This window comes from Colletes latitarsis, chromosome 3, assembly GCF_051014445.1.
Source record: "Colletes latitarsis isolate SP2378_abdomen chromosome 3, iyColLati1, whole genome shotgun sequence".
Classification (NCBI taxonomy): Eukaryota; Metazoa; Arthropoda; class Insecta; order Hymenoptera; family Colletidae; genus Colletes; species Colletes latitarsis.
This window is the reverse complement of record NC_135136.1, coordinates 28,551,882-28,575,081: the sequence shown is the minus strand read 5'-3', so window position 1 is coordinate 28,575,081 and position 23,200 is coordinate 28,551,882. Positions and strand designations below refer to the sequence as shown.

Sequence of the window (23,200 nt, the reverse complement as noted above, 5' to 3'; positions counted from 1 at the left end):
TGTGTACAAATAGATTTAGTTCAATTGGTCAGAGAGAATAGTTATTTTTCTAAATTTTTAATAAGAGGTATAACGATGATATTACGGAATTATACTTTGCAGTGATTTATAAGTGTTATTAGTAACGTATTCTTTGCATTTTTGAAATTCGACGATCCGATTGCATTCATTTTGTATCTCATCTGCTGGATCTCTGTCGTTAAGGAGGGTTGTTAATTACCCGAAAAATTTAATCAGCTCTATTTTCGCAATATACGATGTGTTTTATGTTTCGGTATCGGCTTATGTAGAAAAGGGATGCATGTTCTGGCTCGTAAAGTTCAGGAAAGTCTCGACGTTGCGTTTCCCGGACTTGCTCGACGGAAGCAATATCGTTTCTCTTGACGAACAAACGAGCGGAAACGGTGGTATTCTTTTCGGTCGTTCATTCATTAGGAAAGATCTCGAAAAATTATAATGAACTCGTGTTTAAGTCCGTGGCAGAGCGCAGACTATAATGAAATATCAACGTTTACCCCGTCGGTCACGGTATCTATTATAGGGGACAAATGATTCATGGATATTCATGGGAGTACTACGCCAAATGTTTAGACGAGAAAAAGGTTGGTGATTTATGAACGCATTTAATGCGTACGTGCAAGAAAAAGTATGAAGAATGGCAGCATTTTAGAAATAGTTTCGAAGCAACGAGACGCCATAATGTAATTACGTAATTAAATACCGAGATCCGAGCGTTCAATTTTAATTTCGGAATAAATTATGCGACAGTTAAAAGATTAACGATATTCCTTCGATATCGTATGAGTATTTATACGAAACTTCTGCAAAAAGCAAAAGGATCATAATTCTTGTCTATCTTTGTAAGCTGCGCCTGAAAGCGGAGAAAAATATTATCCACTCGATGCAGCCCTTTTTCTTAAATCTGTTTTCACATATATGATACTTATTAAACTCGTTACAAAGTAATTCTTCATTCTTTATAGAATCAAAAATCAGTTTCGTATATTCTGAACTAACACCAAAACCGAAACGTAGAATATTAGATTTTGATCTTTTGTAGTAAATCTACGTCTAAATTTCTAAGATTTCCTCCGCTTCGTCGAAGCACCTACGAAACTTGAAAGGCTCTAATTTCTCAGGCGATAATCCATTACCACGCTCTCCTAAATCTACGAACCCGTTACGGAAAATCACAGGTCGTTCTCCAAGTTGCAAATCGCACATCCCGTTAAAAGATCCGCGAGCATCGTTTCACCTGGTGTTCCGTTGTTTCACACATGCTTTCACGTAATCGTACGGATTAATGTAACGACTCCCACTTTTTTATCGTCCTCTTTTCCCGGCAAATCCGGTATTATTCATAAGAGAATTCTTTCTTCATGTTACATCCGGGTGTATTCGTCCTGTGGATGTTTTATGTATCATGTATCGGCAAGTAATTTCACCCGTTCTTCATCAAACCGGCCATAATACACCAGGAGTACATCGATTGATAAACTCGATGCTACCAAGCGCGATGAATAATGCATACCAAAAACTTTCTGTATAAATCCATGACAAGCGCACTCGAATTTGTCGATTCCCCGATGCTGCTTCGGGAACGAGAAACGAAAGATCGCGGATTGTCGCGCGTAAAAGATAAAATAACGATGAAGACATCTTATCCATACCTGAATTAAAATCACCGTGAACGCCCGTGCCTCGAATTTTTTGCCGCCTTTCTTTTCGGCTCGTCGCAATCAACTGCATCGATTGTAGTCGTGAGGATTGAATGTCGATGCGATGCAAAAAAAGTGCCGGTAACCTAAATTATTTAGTGCGTTCTTTATTTGATTTGTTTCATATTAGATTGTTGTAGTTGTACGATCGGCAAGGTATGACGGTGAAAATGATACGGATGTATATTGATTTCTATAACGCTTTATTCTTCTCTGCTCGTTATCGCTCACACGCGGTGCACACGTTTTTCGCTTCGTCGTACGTACTCATGCGCACTTACTGTAAATACGTTTTCACCCAGACCCGCTCCGATTGTTCGTGTTATGTGTCGCTGCCGTTGGCTTACTATTCGCGGGCCTAATTTGAACGTACAATACCACATAGATGTACTCTAATTTTATTTTGACTAGACGGACAAATCAACACTTTCCGTAATTATTAAACATTATCGATGTAGCGCATTGTGAACCATTTAATTGGGTGCTCCGTGACGCTTGAATAGTGTTTTATTCGGGAATAGATTTTGATTAGAGTTGGTAGATTAAATTGGTAGTATTCCTGTTTCTAATTTTGTTAGTTATTGGTAGGCAAATGCATTAATTATCACTTTGAGCGTAGCGCCATTGTAAATTAGTTTTGTAATGACGACAGGACAGTTCTACTTGCAATTTTTAAAAAAATTTAAAGTTACCATTGTTGGAGGACCAGTCCCCTGTTTGCTATCTGTATCTATTCTGAGTCACAATTTCGTGCAAAGTTCATTTTCCATCACATCCGTCGCTAAGAGCTTGCCCTTTCCTATCAATTTACCAAAATATAGATTTATAGGTCCCAAAACATAGACTCGCTGATTCTCAGTACGAATTTGAATACGATCACTTCACGTCACGTCATTCCTCGTTAGTCTTATCGTAGAATTCTAGTTGTTGTAACCGAGTAGTATCAGAAATCACTGTGAAATATATTATACCTGTAATATACCGACAGTCTACGAATTTCTTACCCGGTTCCCAACACCATATTCAGAAGAGAGAAAACTGCAAAATGTAAAGCCGAAAAACTGAGATTGATGGCGCGTGCAATTTTTAGGTAATAAAATCGAGAACGTCGTATCGCTGCAGGTGGTGATTTCAATGCATGGTAATAGCATCAACGCTGAGCTCGAAGAATTTGCGTAAGGGGCTACTCAAGTTTTGTCGGGACACAATTCTGAATAACAAATAAAAAATAAACAACTTTCGACCTCTTTGTAGGCCAATAAAAATTATAATCTAATTATTTCGTGTTAAACAAATATCATCTGAATAACTATTTAATTGAAAACATTAAGAAATCAAGACTTTAATACAGAACAATCTTAATTAATACAGTGTGCATTTTTATCAATGAGGAATTTTTATCCCTAGCATCTATCTTACCCAGACCTAACCCAGACCTAACCCAGACCACTGAATTTTATTCAAAAATAATTTTTTTAAGTTGAATATTTTGAAATAGGTTGCAGTGTCGCTCTATTTTAATCGTTAAGTTTTGTCCCTTGATTGATGAAGCATTTTTCTTTCGTGATTCTAGGGTCTTTCACAAGCGTCCCGCACTGGCTACAGGAATAGGGATCGGCAGTAGAGGTAACGCTGGCGTCGGTGGAAATGGCGGAAGTTTAGGGGTGGACAGCGAATGTGGCGACGCGTTGAAGAGACGCAAAGTTCATAGATGCGACGTGGCCGGCTGTGACAAAGTGTACACGAAGAGCTCCCACCTAAAGGCTCACAAGAGAACTCACACCGGTAAGTCCGTTAAAGCAATACATTACCATTTTCTTTCTCGTTTAACTAAATACAATCTTAATTTTCTGTAGTTAACCGATCTTTACTAATTCGAAAACCCACAATAACAACCCTTTCATTTGAACTATTAGAATTTAATATTCTATCATAGCTAGTAGAACATGTTATGCTATAACAAAGTGTGTTAAAATAAAACTGACAAAATACACTTGTCTATAAGAATTTGTCCAGGAAATATTATTTCACAAATAATATTTATATTTGGATGAATTATTAACGTAATTAATTTAAGGGCGGTTGACGGACGTGTATCTCTTTTGTCTCTTCAAACATTAGAAGCATTTACGTTTGTTTACTTTTGTGACGCACTGTATAAGGTTTTCCCAGCCCCGTCGAGCTACATCCATAAATTCACTGCCTTTCGTCGTTTAATATTTTTATTGACTCCTAAACGCTTTATTGTCTACGGATGATTCACGCGCGTTTCGTCACAGCCCAGGATCGTAGAGCAGGATTCTTTTTTTCTTTCGCTTCGGGGGATAGCGATGGTTCACAGGTGACGTTCCCGTTTCAAGGTGAGGCACGCTGGCGCAATTACGAGCACTCGTTAAAACGCCGAAGACGCGGCTAATTGCCTAGACAATATCCCCGTGATTGGCCCCTTGTAACTTCGCGTAACGCGTGTTTCTCGCGTCTTGGGTCGCGTTAAGCTTAGTACGGACAACTGTTCCGATACATGTTGCTAACGGTGTAAACAACGCTCGTTTGGACACTACTACACGCCACTGTTTTGCGCATTTTGTTAATTATAATATAAATTAGCATCGCGTGCAGGTAATTTGTTTGGACTAATATTGGACTGATTTAATAATCGAATATTTTATGAGTATTTGGGTGCTGCCAATAAACTTTGAATTTTCGGGTACCATTATTCGAATACGAAAGTGTTCGTATAAGTGCACTAGAATGGAACTATTTGATTTATAGTTCACATAGTATCGTTCAAAATATTCAACTAATTGAAAAAACAAATTGAATCGCTGAAGTGTTCGAATATTCTAGCTTTGACTTAATTGGCGTATGAAAATACGTAGATTCGATTAGATTTCGTCCATTTACGAATTTCTAAAAAAACATTAACTTATATTTAGGTAGAAACTTCTTATAATTTTGGTCACACCAGGTCTAAAGTCATAGTTTTAGCAAAGTGAAATATTTCGTTGTTCGTGCTATTAAAAATAATTTTCTTTAGTCATCTATAACTTGAAAAGTAAGGTATGCAGAACACTTGTTAGTTATTTTATTATGTAGATTCAGCTCCTTACTACTTTGACTACCACGTCATCCATATACTGGTGCCAGGACTTTCCACTATGGAACTAAAATAATTAATTCCCATGTTGAAGTGGTAAAGAAAATAAATTTGAAGAGGATTACATGAATTTTAGCGAGATTACGAAAATAAGTACCATGACAAGATTTAAGTTATACAGGATGTTCGGCCACTCCTGGGAAAAATTTTAATAAGGGATTCTGGAGGCCAAAATAAGACGAAAATCAAGAATACTAATTTGTTGATTGAGGCTTCGTTAAAAAGTTATTAACGTTTAAAGTTTCACCCGTACAGAATTTTTTTCTCGAAAATACGCAGGATTTCGGGGATATGTCTATTCATCAAAAATGATAGTAATTGACCCCCGCAACTAAAAATAATTTTTCCAAAACGATTTGAAATTGTTTTTTTCCTTCGAAAAATTTCACACCTTGTCGAATTTTTTTCTCGAAAGTGGATAGGATTTCGAGGGTATGTGTAATGACCAAAAAGGATTGTAATTGACCCTCGCAACCGAAAATAATTTTTCCAAAACGATTTGAGATGTTTGAATTTAATTGTTAATAACTTTTTAACGAAGCTTCCATCAACAAATTGGTATTCTTGATTTTCGTCTTATTTTGGCCTCTAGAATCCCCCATTAAAATTTTTCCCAGGGGTGGCCGAACACCCTGTATAGTTTGCAGTTGTCTAAAATCAAACTTTAAGTTAGTCTGTCAGTCAATGTGTTAAGTATTTATGTGTATTTTTGAAACAGCCTGAACACCGTGGTCACAACATATTTAAAGAAATTCAAGAATCGATCGAACGCATTGATTTACGAGCACTCTAAATTTCTGGACGAACCACTGCACACGCGTTTGCGAACAAACTGATATCCCCTGTGAGAGGCGCAAATGGTAAAAGGAAATTCCCCTTTTTGCTCGCGCGGTTCGAGCCTCGCTTTAGCGTGCTTTACGGTCATTAAGCAATCTTCCCACGTTAACTCGACGGAGACAGCATTATTAACAAATATAATGCGGTGAGATTCACCCCGATAAGGATAACAGTTAACGCTAAAATATATAGCCGGTAGTAAAACAGCCTGTCTCCGCGGATGGGTCAACCAGTCGCCCGCGAGTCATTACTCATCGCCCCGGCCTTTGATTTCCAACCATGACGCTCGAACTGAACGGAAAAGCCTGAACGGGGACTCCGATGGACGCGAGGAACGCGGATCGCGCGACTTGTGGAATTTTTATCGATACTCTCGTTCGAGTCGGGTCAACAGGATTCGGTGTTCGTCCCTTTCCGCGCGCCGCTCGTGGAATGCCAAGCGTATCCGTCTCATTGAATGGATTTTTACGCTCGACGCTAGGGTCAGGGGTCGCGGACACTCTCTTAGAAATTTGATAATGCACGAAAGTGACGCTGGATACTGTCCGTCGACAATGCATTTTTAAACACGACCACCGCTAGCGTCTCATAGGAACGTTCCATCGCCGACCATTTATTATCGCCTCGCTAGAGTCTGGAAGAGGTCACACAGTTCGTTTTTCGCTATACGCGCGCCCGGTCATCGTACGTACGTGTGTACACAGCATTGAAGAAGCCACGGCTTGAAGAATTTCCGGTGGATAGGTACCTTCGTGAAGGCATTGCCGCCGTCTAAAGAGAGTGCAGAGGCGGCGGGGCGAGGGCGTGGTCGTGAGAACCAGGATCTTTTGTCTGGTCCATGGTTGAACCAAGACGGTGTAATCGCGGTGCTCAACCTGACCCGTGATCTCGTAGAATTACACAATTCCAATTTTTTTAATAAACTTTTAGGCATGTTCCTATCGAATTGTCAAAAAGGTGCTGAGCACCACGATAAATTTTGCTAAAACTATCTTCATGCAGAGAGATATTAGTCGTCTGCTTTCGTTCTAAAAATAATTTGTTTACGATGTTATTGTACGGTGTCATCATCATTACTGAATTACTTTACAATTAAAGAGGGTGCCATTACTTGGAATAGTTGAGCAAAGTCTAGACTATACGCTAAGTGAATTATAGTTTAATGACAATTTTTTAATAAACTTTTAGGTGCGTTTCTGTCGAATTGTCAAAAAGGTGCTGATCACCAAGATAAACTTTGCTAAAACTATCTTCACACAGAGAGATATTAGGGTATTGCACCTTCCAAAAAATTAAATATTAAAAACATGGTTTCGAGCACGACGATTTATAGTCGTCTGCTTTCGTTCTAAAAATAATTTCTTTGCGATCTTATTGTACCATTGCTGAATCACCTTACGATTAAAAAAGGCGCCATTATTCGGAACAGTTGAGCAAAGTCTGGACTATATGCTAAGTGAATTATAGTTTTAATTATACAGGGTGCCGGGTATGGTGATTCTGTATGAAAAAGTGAAATAAAATTTATTGATGCGAGGCTTTATCTTTGAGAAAAACAACTTTGAATATTTATAAAACAGTGTCGTTAGTATTGTACATTAAAGGCAACAAGTTAGCATTTTAACAACCAAAAATGCAGATTGTTACATTACAGAACGTTCGTTGAAATATTATTAAGAAAATCACGACTCTGTGTACTGTAATATGGACGTCGTGTTTAACAATTTCTTAGATGTATTATAGTTAATAAAATAAAGTATTATGAAAGTTCTACTTTTTGTGTGTTCCCGCTTGTCAAGTAGTATTAACCTAATCAGAAATAGAAGTAACTTTCACATTGAAACTTCGTTGTTTTGCAACTTCAGAAATTAACGAAACGAGAAATGAAAATGCAAGATATAGTTTCATAATCGACACAAAAGAAGTTTCCTCACAATATGATATGTGTTTTACTTCTTTCTTTTATGGTAGATTCAGAATTTGATGAACAGTCGACTTCAGTGCAACCTACAAATCCACGTTTGTGACATTAACTTTTGTCCGGCATGCATTTCCTTCCTTTAGAATAATAAATTACAAATTAAGCGATAAGGTGATAAGAACGCGAAGCTACAGAATTCGTTGATATGTAGTGCATTACGTTTTCAATGGAAAACTCGCCAGAATCTTTGCCCTACGCGACCGAGCTGGCGATGGTGAACACCAAGAGAAGAGCAAAAAATTTCGTCGATATGTTTCTCGTTCGTTCAATGTCTCTTCACTGACCACATAATCGATCCATTGACTTTATATAGATTGTTCATCAACAGTTTTATTGTCAACCTATCAATAACCTTTCATATTTTTCTCTAAACGATTTATCAACATTGTGCATAAACTGTCGCCAATCATTTGCAAGTTATGCGCGTAAAAGAGAAGTCATGAAAACCTTTATAACATTTGTGTTTTCGAAGGAAATTTTCAATGTTTCCTGATGACACTTGAAACAATTGTACGAATAACTTTTATTGTTACTTTGTGCCCTTGTTCCTCGAAATTGGAACGTTTATGTTTAATCCAATAATTAGTCGCACATCACGTAATGTCATCTGAATTTTCCAGTAACACTTACATAATAACGTATTTTTCTTATACTATTATACGGATTTTTTGGGCACAAAAGCAGGATTGGAAATAAAGTGCATTAGTACGTTCGATTATTGATTTTTGGAGGTTTCTCAATATATAAATGAACCGAAAGGAATTAGATTATTTTCGAGTTTTACTTGCATGCAAAGTAAACACTTATTAAATTTAAAAGTTGAATAAAACTTTGTTTAATATAAAAAGGACTAACTTATTTTCTACTTTTCTTTGTTCCTTTTTAATCTATAATATTTGAGTACATTCTTATTATATTATTTTCAAGATCATGTTCATAGAAGCTTACAACCCTCGTATCAAAACTTACATAAAAAAACACGCATTTTCCTGCGAAAAGAAAACCTTCAAAACAACGATAAAAATTATAAAATTATGGTTACGGAAGAATAAAAATCGTCAACCCATGCACCAATATTATATTTGCAGTAAAGAACAATGTTTAAATGTTTGACTAAAGGGTAATATTATTTGATTTTTAAATATTTAAAAATATATATATATTTTGACATATATAATAATAATATATAAAGTAATGTATTTTTTATATATTATTATTATTATATACAACAATATACGTAATTCGAATACAGTTAAATATTTTGTGTATATATTATTTGATAAAAATAAAAATGGATTAGAAAGTATTATTGGACATACGTGTGGATGTAGAGTTTGTGAACGAGTTATTGATTGCTGCTCTTACACAACTGTAATCTTATGATTTTTTTGGATATGCACGACACTAAACCATGACGAATTAACTTGCTGAATTTCTAAATAACTATTTTGATGATGGATTATCATCAGAAGAAAAAAATATCGAAATACATTATCTGGGTAAGTTTTACGAAGAGTACTTTACGCTTATTTTTAATAACTTTCCTATCACTTCTCGGATACATAATTGTATATTTCATATTTTTCAGGGTATAGAATCATACCCTGATAACATTTTTCGTATTGTTCGAGTCAAAGAAGATAGCTTCAGGTGGCCAATTTTCAATAGGACACTCTGGATTTAGAGTATGTATCCCCGTCGACAACCTCTGACAGTTCTCATATCTACGTTCATCTACTTCTTCTTTATAAATAACTTAATTAATTCCTCTGTATTATAAACTTCCTGGCGATCGACCTGAGGTTAGACGTCAGTTTGATTACGGTATTCATAGAATATCAGAGTTCGCGAACGTACTTCATTACCGTTCCATAGAATTCAATGACACCTCGCGTCGTTACCTTTCTTTCGATATTACGATTTCCTTATGAAGAACGAGCCACAAAGGTCGATACACGTTTGACGCATTAGAGTACCATTATCGCGGCAGGCACCACGATCTGTCGATATAGCCGAGCCTGATATGCCAACACTGTCGTTGTGCGTCGTACAGAAACTTTCGCTATAATAATTGTTTCAACGACTGTGCGGCACGATCGTGGCGAGGGGTATGTACGTCACGTATGTATATCCATCATTCTAACACCGCGGCATTATCCAGCCATTGAGATATATTTATAGGAGGCGGATACTGGCACTCTGGATGTGGGAAATGCCAATTCATTGATTACTGTTATTTCTGCCATTCCACGGCATAAATCGTTCGCGGATCGTGTACGCAGTGAAACGATCGTCCCATCTACGCTTGGAATTGATGGAATTTGTCTCGTACGAAGAACCTATTGTTATCAAAGGTCGACTTCGAACGGGGTTATCGAAAGTGCTTCAGTTATAAGTGATTCATTACGAGGGTAATTACAACGATACAAAGTAGATAACCAATTGTAAATTGAAGATCACTCGAAGAGCGAAAAAAGTGTGATAAACTCATGAAGGACACTAGCGCTGCTTAAAAATCTTGAAGAAATTTTCAGTTACTTATTAAATAACAGCCATTTTTTTTTACTAATATCTTTTCTATTCCAAAAGAGCAGTTTTAAAAAGAAGTATATTTGCTGAAAGTTTTATTCGATGCATTTTAAGTAATTGGGGTACTTCTATTCTGGTTTGAAAAATGAAATTATTTTACTGAACAATAAAATATTATTTTGGCATTCTTTTGTTATTAAACTAATACTTCTCTTATTAAATAACTAACTTAAACATGCACCCATAATTATATTAAATAAGAAAAGTGGGTTACGATTCAAAATTTATGTCGAATAATAATTTTATTGCATACTAGAGATGGCAACATAATAAGGTCGACAGACGACACGAGTCAATATCAATTTGAATTTTAATTCGTCTCGAACAGAATAATTCGACAACTCGAACGAATGATCAAATTCGTTGTTAAGACAGTTTCATATTCTGCAACAGTAAACCTGAAATCGTTTCCAGCGAAGTTTGATCTGAAATTATAAGAAGCTTCAAGATCCAGGTATTTTCTTTTATACGGTACATATGGGGAATCTCGAACGCTATCATCTTCAAATCGATCGGCCCTCGTAACGAAACGCACCGAAACTACCGAATAGAGCCTGCTAACCATGATTGATGATTCTCACGGCACGAACAGTGGAATTTGCATCGAATTTATATCGTGCCGTTCGCAAACTGTATAATGGAGTAATAGCGGTCTGTGCTACCGCTTTCGATACCATGAATCTTTCGAACACACGCCACGAACATCGGAAGCTACATTGTACAGGGCAGAGAGGCGAAATATTACGAGGATATGGTAAATGGTGGCTGCGGCTCTTTACAATAGCGATGGCGCTCCCACGGCGCAGCGCGCATACTTTTAAGAAGAAATCCAATAATTTCAAATCAAAATATCAATTTTTTCAGCCTTTTATTTAAAAGATTCAACCTTAAATTCAAACCTTAAAAGCATTATCCTGAAAGAAATTACGGTGAAATTCAAAAAATTGGCAATGTTATAAGACTTTGAACTAAACTTTCTATATTAGTTTCTTACTTGTACGTAGGAATTTTAAATATTTATTTTTGTGGCATATATTGTGTCTAAAACTATCAACTTTACCTTTTCAATGCTTTGATATTATAGTAGCTATTAGACTCAAATAAATCTTTCGATTCAATGTCCTGAACCATTATGTCTTCTACGGATAAATTACAAGCTTTTTTAATTAAGATGCTAATATAGAAGAGAAGCGTAAAAGTTGACGTCTTCCGGAAACTTTTAAATACTGATAAAAGTACTTTCCCAAGACAGAATTGAAACTCAAAATTCTTCAACAGTATCCTATTTAAGAAATAAATTTTGCAAACACCTGGAAACGCTACAGAATTCTTTTAACAATTATTTTAAACTCGATAACATTAAAATCCAACGTGAATCTGGAATCCTTTCCTGTCTAATCTAAGTGCAAACCTAGTTCGATTAGTACAAATATATAGATACGCGATTATTGCTTATAAAAGTTTCATATGTTTGCGTTTAAATGCAATTTTCGTCGCTTCTATTGAATTACAAGCATATGAATACTGTTATTGACTTAGCTAAACATATAGATATTCACATGAACAACGCCAATAGCACTTGTAACTTCTTCTTTTAATTTCGAACGAAACTCCACGGTCGACGCTAATAGATGCTTAAATCCCTCCGATTATTATCCGAAAGCTACTTTAACTACAGTTTTCTGATAGTCGCCAACGAACGCGTGTATCGTGCGGTTAGGCTCAGCGGGCGATCGTGAAAAAATCGCTATCGGGTCAAGCGCGACATGAGAATCGGCTACGGGTAATCGCCGGAATACGGCGGCAGGGTAGCGTGATCCTTGATAGACAGCAGGAGGTTCGGTGAGATCTCGTGTATTAATTAAGGTGAATTAGCCTTGGCATAAACTAGACAACGAGTGTCGATCGGTTCCGTGTATCGAAGGATACAACCGATCGCTCGGGATCCTCATCTTTTCGTGCCAGCCGTGCACGAGGCATCCGCCGTTAGACCTGCCATTAACAATGCACTTATGCATCACTGTTGAGAGCCACGATTACCCACGTTCCGATCACAATTTCCTGGCGAGCGGAGTCTGTATTCTCGTTATCGAGTCTGGCGCATTGGACGCGGTTTTAAATTAAATCCCTTCTTTTATTTCGCTGCACCGCGGCCAGCGGCTTTCGGAACCGATCGCCGGGTAATTTGGAACGATTATCGGCATCGACGTGATTATCGTAGCGATCAGGACTATTCTTTCCCTTTTCGTCGGGCCGAATAAAAAGCTCGGTGGTTGACATTGAAATATAGAGCCACGTTTAAGTTTAAGGTAGCTCGTTAACGATTGTAATTGCAAATTTCTCTTGCGTAACGTTTAATATCAAAATTATGAACATCGTTGCTATCGTTTAAATATTGAAAATCGGTTTTATCCAAGATAATGGTGTAAAATTACGCCATAATTGCGTAGTTACTCGTTACGAGCGACGCCATTTTTGTCTGGCGTCGCGCGCTACACTGGTCTGGCAGAAGCCATTATTACAGTACTAGAGTATTATTCGAGAGTAAATGTAGAAGATCTTAGTGCGTTTAATGAATTTTAAAAGTATAGTTTTTAGTAAATTATTTAATAAATGCTTTTGCTTTATTATTATATTCATTTTTTGTTATCAAATTTAATTTATCTCCCATGGCAGTCTCTACGTCCCATCAGCAATTTACATTTGCAAAATTATACTTAATGTATAATATAGATTGGAATCTATTTTACAGATATGAGAAATTCATTTTGTAATATTCGTTCATACAGAAATTATGCGCAGTTATCAAATTTCTAGTTCAGTGGTGTAGCTAATATTATATAAAACATGGATCAAAAACATAGAACGACATGTATGGAAAGTGAACGAATTAGTATCTACAAAGTTATTTCTCTTACTTTTCTGCAACATCTTTAATAACACTTTCGAAGTCCATTTCGTCTGTCAATTGCTGTTCCATGGACCGTATGGCTAGATTTTTTATCAAGTTTCGTTTAAAAAAGCTTCTCCCATAACTAGTCAGACATTGTTAGAAACATTTGCACAATTTAGCGCTGACTCCCCAAGATTATCTTCCTACATTTTGATTTCGTCTTATGTAACAATACCGTTGAAGTCTTTTTCTCTGACCAGGAAACTTTCTTATCATTGTCACTTTTACCTAAAGATTAGACGGCTCAAGAAAGACATTTCTGAGCAATTTCTCGAATCAATCTATCCAGCGTAAACATTTCCCCTCGTTGCCGTTTCCAATGAAAACAAATAAAATATTTTTTCTCTACCTCCCCCTCCAGCTTGAAGAATTCTGCATTCCCCCGTATCGTTAATGGCGCCTCGTTGATAAATCGAATTCGCTGTTAATTGAAGCTTCGAGCATCGCGCCGCCCCGCTGATATGTTTTATTAAACCGCGACAACGGCGTAAATAATTAATCGCGCGTAACGGCCGCGATTAAATTGAATCGGCCGTTCGCGAGATATTAGACCACAGCGGTGTTTCTTGCCACTAACGAGTGTTGTTATTTACAAGGAGTCAGACTGAACCGTACACCGCGGGAGTAGCCGGTGGGCGCATTAGGTGGACGCCACGCAGAGTCGACGGCACGTACCTAGGAATCACGAGGTTTCGTTCTTTCCTCTTTCCTTCCATCTTTTTCCCTTTTTTCCATCGCCGTAAAGAGTTGTCGGTTCGCTCCTCGTTACCAACACGCATCTCGTCGCTTATCCGCGATGCTCGTCAACTTTCTCACGAAACGCGATAATCGCGTATCGCGTGACGAAAGCGTCGCGAACGGGGACGCATTATCGAGTGACCCAGTAACACGCTGATAATTGCTAAAAACGTGTACCAAGTGTCTTCGATCGTCTCGCCCGGGGAGTTCCCGAAACGATAACACGCTGTTTCCGCGTCTCGCAACTGGCTGAATCGAGATATTGCTCGAAATCAGTAACATAGAACACAGTACAGTAAACGTTCCAATTAGTGACACAGTGTTTTTATTTTTTTCTCTGAATCGAACGATAATTGTTAAAAAAGATTCTATTAGGTCATCGGAGCAAGATGATACAGAACACGACGTTTCTTCAGGAGATTGAATCTTTCATAATTAGACCAACGATAAAACGTTTATTTAAGAATCTGTATAGAATTTCAAATTTCTTTTTAAATTAAAAAAATGGGGGTTTACGTTATTCATAGTTTCATAAAATGTCAACAGTCTTATACATATGTAATTATTTTCCTTCGACTCCTTTTGCATAGATACGATAATAGTTACATTTATAATTTTCTAGGTCCCTATGTTTAGTTTGTTTTATTATTTGAAATTGAATTTTCTGTGAAGGACCATAAACCATACAAATGAGACGTCTAATGAACTGTCACTTTGAACGTATTTTTCTAGATTGTAATGAGGCCATCAAAGAATGTCACCTGTTGACTAAATCTGGCGTAAAAAAGCGCAATCCAAATAAGACTGACAGTTGTATAGCGTTCCCCTGACTTAATAACCCTCACTGGACAGTTCTCTTTCGATCCGAACATCGAGAATATTCTAATTGTATTACGTTATCATTAACTGGTTATTGAAATTTCGAGCAGGTTCGCGTGCCAAAACGCTTCGATCTCCAAGATACGCTTATAGAATGATGCACACTCTGTATATACGCTAAGAGGCAATAATCGATGATATATGATAAATATGACTTATTCATCCGACAACTTGATCCAATCTAATAAATACAATTCTTATTGGATAAATAAATTATATTTGATTCTTATTACATTACTCAATCGATAGTATTTCCTGCGCTGCAGAAAGTAAGAGCCAGTCACGAAAATTTGAAAACTGTCGTGAATATTGAAGAATATTCGTGTAATATTTTCTCGACGAGGAAAACAGTAGCCGATTGCTTAATAACTCGTTGTTTATTGCTTATACACGTTATGGAAAACAAGTTCCAGATAATCTTGACGGCCGCTATAAAAATCCTGTTGCTTCTTCCAATAAAGGTCGCGTACAATGACGCGCAATTCACGATAGGTCAAATTTATCTCGAATTAAGATGCGGCACTGCGTCGTAGCGGGTTGGAACTAATGAGAATCGTAGGAGGACAGAAAAGGAAAGGAGGGGGCGCGTTTCGTACGGACCTGCTCGTGGACTCATCAGTAAGTCTTTCTAGCAGACCCTGCCTTAGACGACTGGGATATTAGAAAGTTTTTTTCTTTTTTTTTTTTATCTCGTTCTTCTGCAGTACCTTGGGCTGGAGCCCTATAACCTGCACTTAAAGTGTTTGTTAGTGTCTATGATATTTATGTAGATGTGTTATTATGGTTTTCCTTAGGTTAGAGCTCGAGGGAAAAGTTTCAAAAACCTCGTTTACACGCATCATGTGATGAGTGTGGTGCTGTGGTTGGTTAGTTGATGATTAGTCTGGGAGTTTGTATTCGTATCTTTAATAGTATATCTTCGGGGTCATAATTCCCTAGGGTCGCTACTAGGGGTTTTTTGGATGCTGGAAGTCAGTAACTTGAGATGTGGCGGCCAGCTTCATGACATGCTCACGGATATACTCGATTTTTGCTTCCTCATGCAACGGATCAATTGTATGGTAGCGTGTTTTGTTTAGTATGATGCGGAGATATTTGTTTTGTACAATTTGGATTTTGGATATGTGTGTTGTTGCTGCGGTGCACCATACTGGTGCGCCGTACGTAAGTATGAGGCGGATACAGGTTTTGTAGAGCCGGATTTTTAAGTCTGTTGGAAGTGGACTATTTCGTGCTAGAAGTGGGTATAGTGTGCAGTGTACTTCGATGACTTTGGAAGTCCTGTCTTTTTGGTGTTGTGTATTGCCATTTTAGTTAGTTGTCAAACCAGATGCCCAGGTATTTTACTTTAGTAGACCAGTTAATGGGGTGGTTATTCATTGTGAGAGTATCGGAGTTGTGGAATTTTTTGGGAGTGAAGGTAGTAGCTTCTGTTTTAGTGAGATTTATTGTCAGTTTCCATGTGGAGATGAATCGTAGGATATGATGAAGGTGGTTTTGAGTGTATTTGATTGCCTGGTTCATTTACTACGAGGAGGAGTAGACTGCGGTATCGTCAGCGTAGAAGGCTAGTTTAGTGTTGGGATTTTTGGGAGTGTCATTGATGAATATATTGAATGGATATTGGAAAGTCGGTTGAGGAATGTATGTATAGCAACCGAGGGGTCTGTCGAGCACTTGTGAGAACGCGAACCCCTCTGGTGGCAAGCATGGGAGGCGACGCCACAAAGATATCTCTCCTCTCCATCGAGCATAATGGAGCATCGAAAAGGAACGATCATAAACGCAGAGATGAATTTTGGACTGTTAAGACGAAAACTCGAGCAACGACGAGCGCTTGTAAAGTCACAAAAAGTAATTCCTCGTTAAAACGTGAGCTCGAATCCCCTTCGCGTTTCTAACATATTTTACGTTGAATTATTAAGCTGTGATGCGAGCGCATTGCAGGAAGGCGCGATATGCTTAAGAGCGTGGTGAAATGGCATCAAAGCGCCGCTTAATTACGCTACGTCATTTTTAATTAGCATCTATCGTTAACCCACATGCCAGGTATTTGAGAAACTGGATTTAAATGATTCCTTTTCCGTATCTGGTGATTCCCGTTCGAATAAATGCTGTTAATTTAATCAACGCTTTCTCATATTAGAGTCTCCAGCGTTTCGCAATTAAATTCCAATTTGAAGACACTGATCTTTGCAATACTTTACGTAAATGAACGCGGGGCTGTTCCGAGCAACGATAAAACGGTTGTAAAACTGGAAAAAGTCTAGATCGGTACCTCTAAGAGTATTCTATGTTTCACAGTCACGTAACTTACGTTACTTCAAAAGAAAACAGTGATTTCTGTTGCCATTTCGATGTACGCTTGTATCTGGCGAGCATTGCACGCGTTAATGCGAAAATGTTTCCTTCGTTCCTTCGTCAGAAGTCTGCTGAGTATTTAATTACGCGTAGTTATTTCGATGTTGCTTGCAAGGGTCAGTCGCGTTCTTCGAGAAAGCTTTTAATTAATGTGAGTTTACTTTCTCGGTGTATGGGCATTAGTATTCGCTGATTTTATTAATAACACATATTTCGATGCTTGATGACTGAAAGAAAATTTTCTTTCTTATACATCACAGTTTTAACGTTTTCAACGACGATAGGAAACATAAAGCGTTTAAAAATAAAAATGTGTAAAAGTTTATTTAATTATTTATGAGTATGCACAGGTTTTCATAAATATTGAGATAAATTATACCATAGGTTATTAAAAAGTACTAACTCTTACTGCACTATTAATTTTGCTACATAAAACTCTGTACATACTCTTAAATAGTTAAATGAATTTTTATGTATTTTTATACTTACAATTAGATGATTTATGTTTTCAAAAAGAACAAACATAGGTCGCAAACGTTGAAACTGTACTTGTATTGACTAAATTACAAATAGATAATATAAAAACTGATTTTGTTACTAATTAAAATATGTAAGAAAATATAAAAAATAAATTTACAAATTCTAACGGATGGATCGTTCTGTTATTTTTTTTAAATACAAACATGAGTAAGCTTTTCTCTTTGAATATTGTTGTAAACGTATCCAGGAATATTTTGAACGCTTTCTTATTGGAGATGAACGGTAATCGAAATAATTTTCTTTCACAAAATTATATATTTCGAGCTCTTCACACGATCACATATGACTATAGTGATAATAACACTATTCGCCCTTTATTTAATCACAGACGTGCTATTTTGCACAAAAGAAGGTGTTTTGAAGTATAAAGATTAAACATAATATCAATAAAATGGGATTAGATTTAAAGTCACTTAAATAAAAATCAACACGAAGATCTAATAGTTTAGTAACCAGATTTTCCTGCTAATCTTTATCGCATTCTATATTTTAACACATTAATTGCCACATCACCCATATGTGGGTGATATAACTTTTCATTGAGAAGCTAAAAAAATTGTTAAGATTAGATGCCAAGGAAAATAAATCTAGACAAAAACATTACAATTTTTCAAAGAAATAGGAATCGTGAACTTTATACAGGGTGTTCGGCCACCCCTGGGAAAAATTTTAATGGGAGATTCTAGAGGTCAAAATAAGACGAAAATTAAGAATACCAATTTCTTGATGGAGGCTTCGTTAAAAAGTCATTAATGTTTAGAGTTCCACCCGTACTGAATTTTTTTCTGAAAAGTGGGTAGAATTTTGGGAGTATGTCTATTCACCAAAAGTTATTGTAATTAACCCCTCTAGTTAAAAATAATTTTTTTAGAACGATTTAAAATTTTTTTTTTTGTCGAAAAAAGAAACTTTAACTTAAACTTAAACTTTTAATTTTTCGAATATTTTTGGAATTTCTACATATTCTTCACCTAAATACGCGTTGTTTGCAGTTTGAAACATTAAAATCCCCCAATCCGTTCAGAAGTTATGACATTTTAAAAATTCGCATGAAATTTCAAGGAAGCATTTCTGGCCTCACATTAGATTTTCAGTAAGGAATTTTTTCCTCGAAAATGAATAGGATTTCGGGGATATGTGTAATGACCAAAAATGATTATAATTGACTTCCGCAACCAAAAATAATTTTTTCTGAGTGATTTGAAATGTTTTAATATAATTTTTTAATAACTTTTTAACGAAGCCTCAGTCAAGAAATTGATATTCTTGATTTTCATCTTATTTTGGCAAACCCAACTAACCAATGACTAAAAAGCCGACTAAAAAATTAAACCACGCCCAATTTTTCTCCCCAACTTTGACGCCTCCACCCACTAAGGGTAGATATAAACGTATGTTGTAAGCAACAAAAAGGATCACTGTAAAAATCCTCGTCGTGAAGGGATATACCGCGCTTCACTATATCTGTTTTGTGCAATCACAGCAAGAATAATAAACAATTTTATTATTAATCAAGAATCAGTATTTTTATATTTTTCCCGTCATGACCCAATAATTCCAAATGAACTACGCAAATGTAGGCATATCACATAAAATAAAGTAAATAAAAAAAAAAAAAACTTTGTTTCGGCCGCGAAGCAATGTGCCCTTGTACTATGCTGCGCGATCTCTGCGTATGACACAGCTCCGTATGCTGTGTTCCGTTCCGTAGTTCTCGAAGAACCTCACAAAATACTTTGGGGAAAAAACTAATGATGTTAGAAGTCCGTTATTTGCCAGTAAGAGCCCGTTGCTCTTTGAATTACGCTTGAATCTTGATATTCTCGCGGAGACTCTGTTCTAGTTATAAGCTCTTGCCAACGAATCTAACCTAAATTCTTAATTTTACCCTTAAAATAAGCTCGGTTGCCCCTACCAAGGTGACAAAGACGAACATCGATTACCGGGGGGAGAATTGATCAACCCAATGCTCAAGTCTTCACTCTGGTAGGGTGTTTCTTACTTTTTGCAGCATTCTCGCCCACCCTGTTGTTCAGTACCCAGGTAGACCATACAAGGATGAGCGAGAATGTTGCCTTTTTAATAACAACTTGGGAAAAAGCGTCGACGGCTCCCCAAGACCCCGCTGTTCCACAGCTGTGCGCCAACGCGGGTTTACGGTACGTTAATCGCTATTGAGGCGAAAAAGAGCTCCAAGAACTCCAAGTCCCGTGTGAAGTATGGAGATTCCTTAAACGACCGTAACGTAATTTGCCAAAGAAATGTCTCTAAGACATCACTATTAACTGAATTACCTATCACTAAAACTGACATGAAAAGACCTTTATCGCAAACATCGCTGGAAAACCCATCAAAATATGTCAACCTCAATGACATGGAATTCAAATCACCATTGTCCAACATAAACAAAAAAAAAAAGTATCACCGCTAAAAAAAAGACAAGGCCCATATCTCCGATGTATAACTATGAAAAAAAAGAAGAAATATTAAATTCAGCCAAACAAGAAATTGAACGCCCAGAAGCAGATTACATTTTAAATTATAATTGAAGAGTTTTATAGAAAACTCAATAGGAACAACTGACCTAATTAAAACAGCTAAAGAATTTACAGAGGACACCCGCCCTAATAAAAATGCTGTTAAAAATCTATCCTTTCCTAAGAGAACGTAGTATTAAAAATAGAATCCATAGATTATAAAAAAGCTGACTCCCAATCCACCATACGACTCTACAGATACTTTAGACTTGTCATCAGACTCCGATATTATGTAAAAAAAACGAAAGAAAAGTAAAGACTACAATTATCAAATAATGCAAAAAATAATACAATGGAATATAAATAGAAACAAACTTTAAAAAACAACACCACCCATCAAAGAGACCTACCAAACTACAGCTTCTGTGAAAACATACCACTGACAAGAAACCACATTCTTTACGAATGCAGAGTTTGACCAGCAAAGACAGGTTTATGGCATCAGGTCAGATACGTCCCTAATATACAAGGACTATACATATAAGGGATATATTGAAATTCGTCAGCGACTCAAATCTATGGTACAAAATTTAACGATACAAATGTGAGAAGCAGCACTGTTAATCATCGCTAATGACCCAGATGTCGATGCGACGTAAAAGAAAACCAGAAGAAGAAGAAGAAAAAGAAGAAATATCTCTAAATTCTGATCCTCAAAAATAGCTGTAAGCCACGTCTGCATCGTAAACCCCGTGATGTTAAGGTTCGTTAAGAATCCTTAACACTCTTGAATTTGATCGAGGCTGAAAAAATTAATTCTATGACAAATTTTAGGTATGCTAGTTTCCAATTGTCAATTGACAATTAGCGCGTTAAAGCGTTACCTAATGATATTGTAATTCATTTAAAAATTGAATTTTGGCTTTTCGACGTTTTAGAATACGAATAACCACGTCTCGTCGAGTATTCCTTTTACCGGAAGGAAACCACCGATGTTGCACGCATGGTAGCAATAGCAAACGAAACGTGGCCGCGGAAAACGATCGAGACAGGTTGTTTCCGCGCGCGAGCAATAATTGCTTCGCCGTAAGATCGAAAAGTGGTTCACGGCGGACGGACGAAACACGGCTACCCATGGCAGATCTAAATCGATCGTTTTAACGTTTCGACGCCCATCGACTGAATATTATTATGCAATTCGCTGGGAATACGAAGAACTAATGACGGAGAAGAAACCTGCTCGAAGTCGGTACGTTGCGTAATTGCGAGTAATTAGTCCATTTACGAGCGGTACGGGTACGTACGGGTTCGGGCCGTGCATATATGCACGCAACGTCGGTCGATGTGCAAGCGTCGGCGCAAGAAGGCATTAATTCTCCCGTTATTAATGCATTTTGATTGGATTTTTTCCGCGGCAACGTTACGTTTATTGCACCATAGATTCACGCCCCGTTACACCGTCCAGCTCCATTAATTAAACACAACGGCGAACTTAGCCGCTCATTTGTAACGTTGCTATGATGCCGCGGCGTCTGTGTGAGTTTGACGTTACATTAAGCTAACGCGATACGTGTCGGCTCTCGTTTTTACTTACAAGACAGAGCTTTTGCTATTATGTTGACGCGCGCTCATTGTTATTTTCCCGAACGACTTTATATATTTCATCGGTACAGCCTTCCAGTGACATATTTACATTTTTCTTAACGGTTTGCTTTATTGCTGCGATTTGTAAGACGCCGCTACGCGCGAATATTTATCAACGTTACCTTCGTAGTCTTTCTCTCCAAGTTGGATAGGGTTTGTTATATCGATGGCAGATATATATTGTTTTAAGCCCTACTGGCTAACTGTTTATGACATATGCAACTATTTTTGATCGTAATAATTATTGTAAACGTAGACCCCGTTGCGTTGGTCGGAATTGCTTGCACGATGGGTGACGTCGTGCAATTTAAATAATTTCAATTTAATTTTAATTTAATCCCTAAGTGGACTCTCAATCTCAACTGAATTATTTTACTTAATATTGATTTTTACTAAATTGGTAAATGGAAATCAACTTTCCTTTAAAGCATTTAAAAAATAATGAACTAATGGAGGATTACATCAATTTTCAAATAATTACTTTAACATATATTAAATATTAGTTTAAACTTGTGGATGGCCGTAGCGGCCCCGATAATCCATTTAACGATTAATGTAATTAATTTTAATAATTTTAATTTAACTAAACGAATATTGTTTGCTATTTTAGAATTCTATATAATGTAAAAGTAACAGTCGTGAAACGTTGCAAGATCGAGCATCGAGTACCAGTCAAACAATTAATAATTATGATACAGTACATTCAATTACAGTTAGACTGTTTTGTACATTTTTTTAAAAACCCACAAGAATTAGATTTTATCGAATAAGAATTGAAACGATAACACTTTTCTTTTCCCTCATAATACATTAATTATTTGTCACGTTCGGGTCTCATTGAGTATATTCTACTATTTTTACTCTTATTATGAGTTGACATAATTTGAAGAGTCTTCCTTCTAAATCACTTACGTTTAACGATACCTTGAAAGGCCCCACATTAATATACTTTTACCGCTCGAAGTATATCATTATTAGTTACGAGGCTCACTAACCAGCCTAGTGGCGCCCGGTGTTATATACCAGTTCATCCACGACAATCCTGTCAATTATTCATCTAGTGGCTCTCGATGTTCGTCCACGACAAATCAAAATCCTCTTAGTGGCTCCCGGTATTAGCCATAGACCGATTTGATCTCGACAAACTGAATCTTAGTATCTCTCGGTATTAACCATGTAACAGTTTGTCCACTCACCTTAAGTTCCTCCTATTAATAAATTATTACACTTTCCATCTAGTGATCCAAAAAGCAACCTTGAAATGCTCAAGAAACTGCCAGAAGCTGTAACTCTTTTTTTTTAAACGAAGATGTAAAAAATGGTTAC

General features: G+C 36.9%; 1 protein-coding gene across 2 annotated transcripts in view; it reads left to right on the top strand.

Annotated features, from left to right (window-relative positions):
- The window catches only part of LOC143340195 (uncharacterized), a 937,384-nt gene that overhangs the window by 899,524 nt on the left and 14,660 nt on the right, over positions 1–23,200 (top strand). For both annotated transcript variants that reach the window (XM_076761872.1, XM_076761870.1), the window contains one exon: positions 3,292–3,503. In XM_076761872.1, the coding sequence (XP_076617987.1) occupies positions 3,292–3,503 (212 nt within the window). The remainder of the gene's footprint in view (positions 1–3,291; positions 3,504–23,200) is intronic.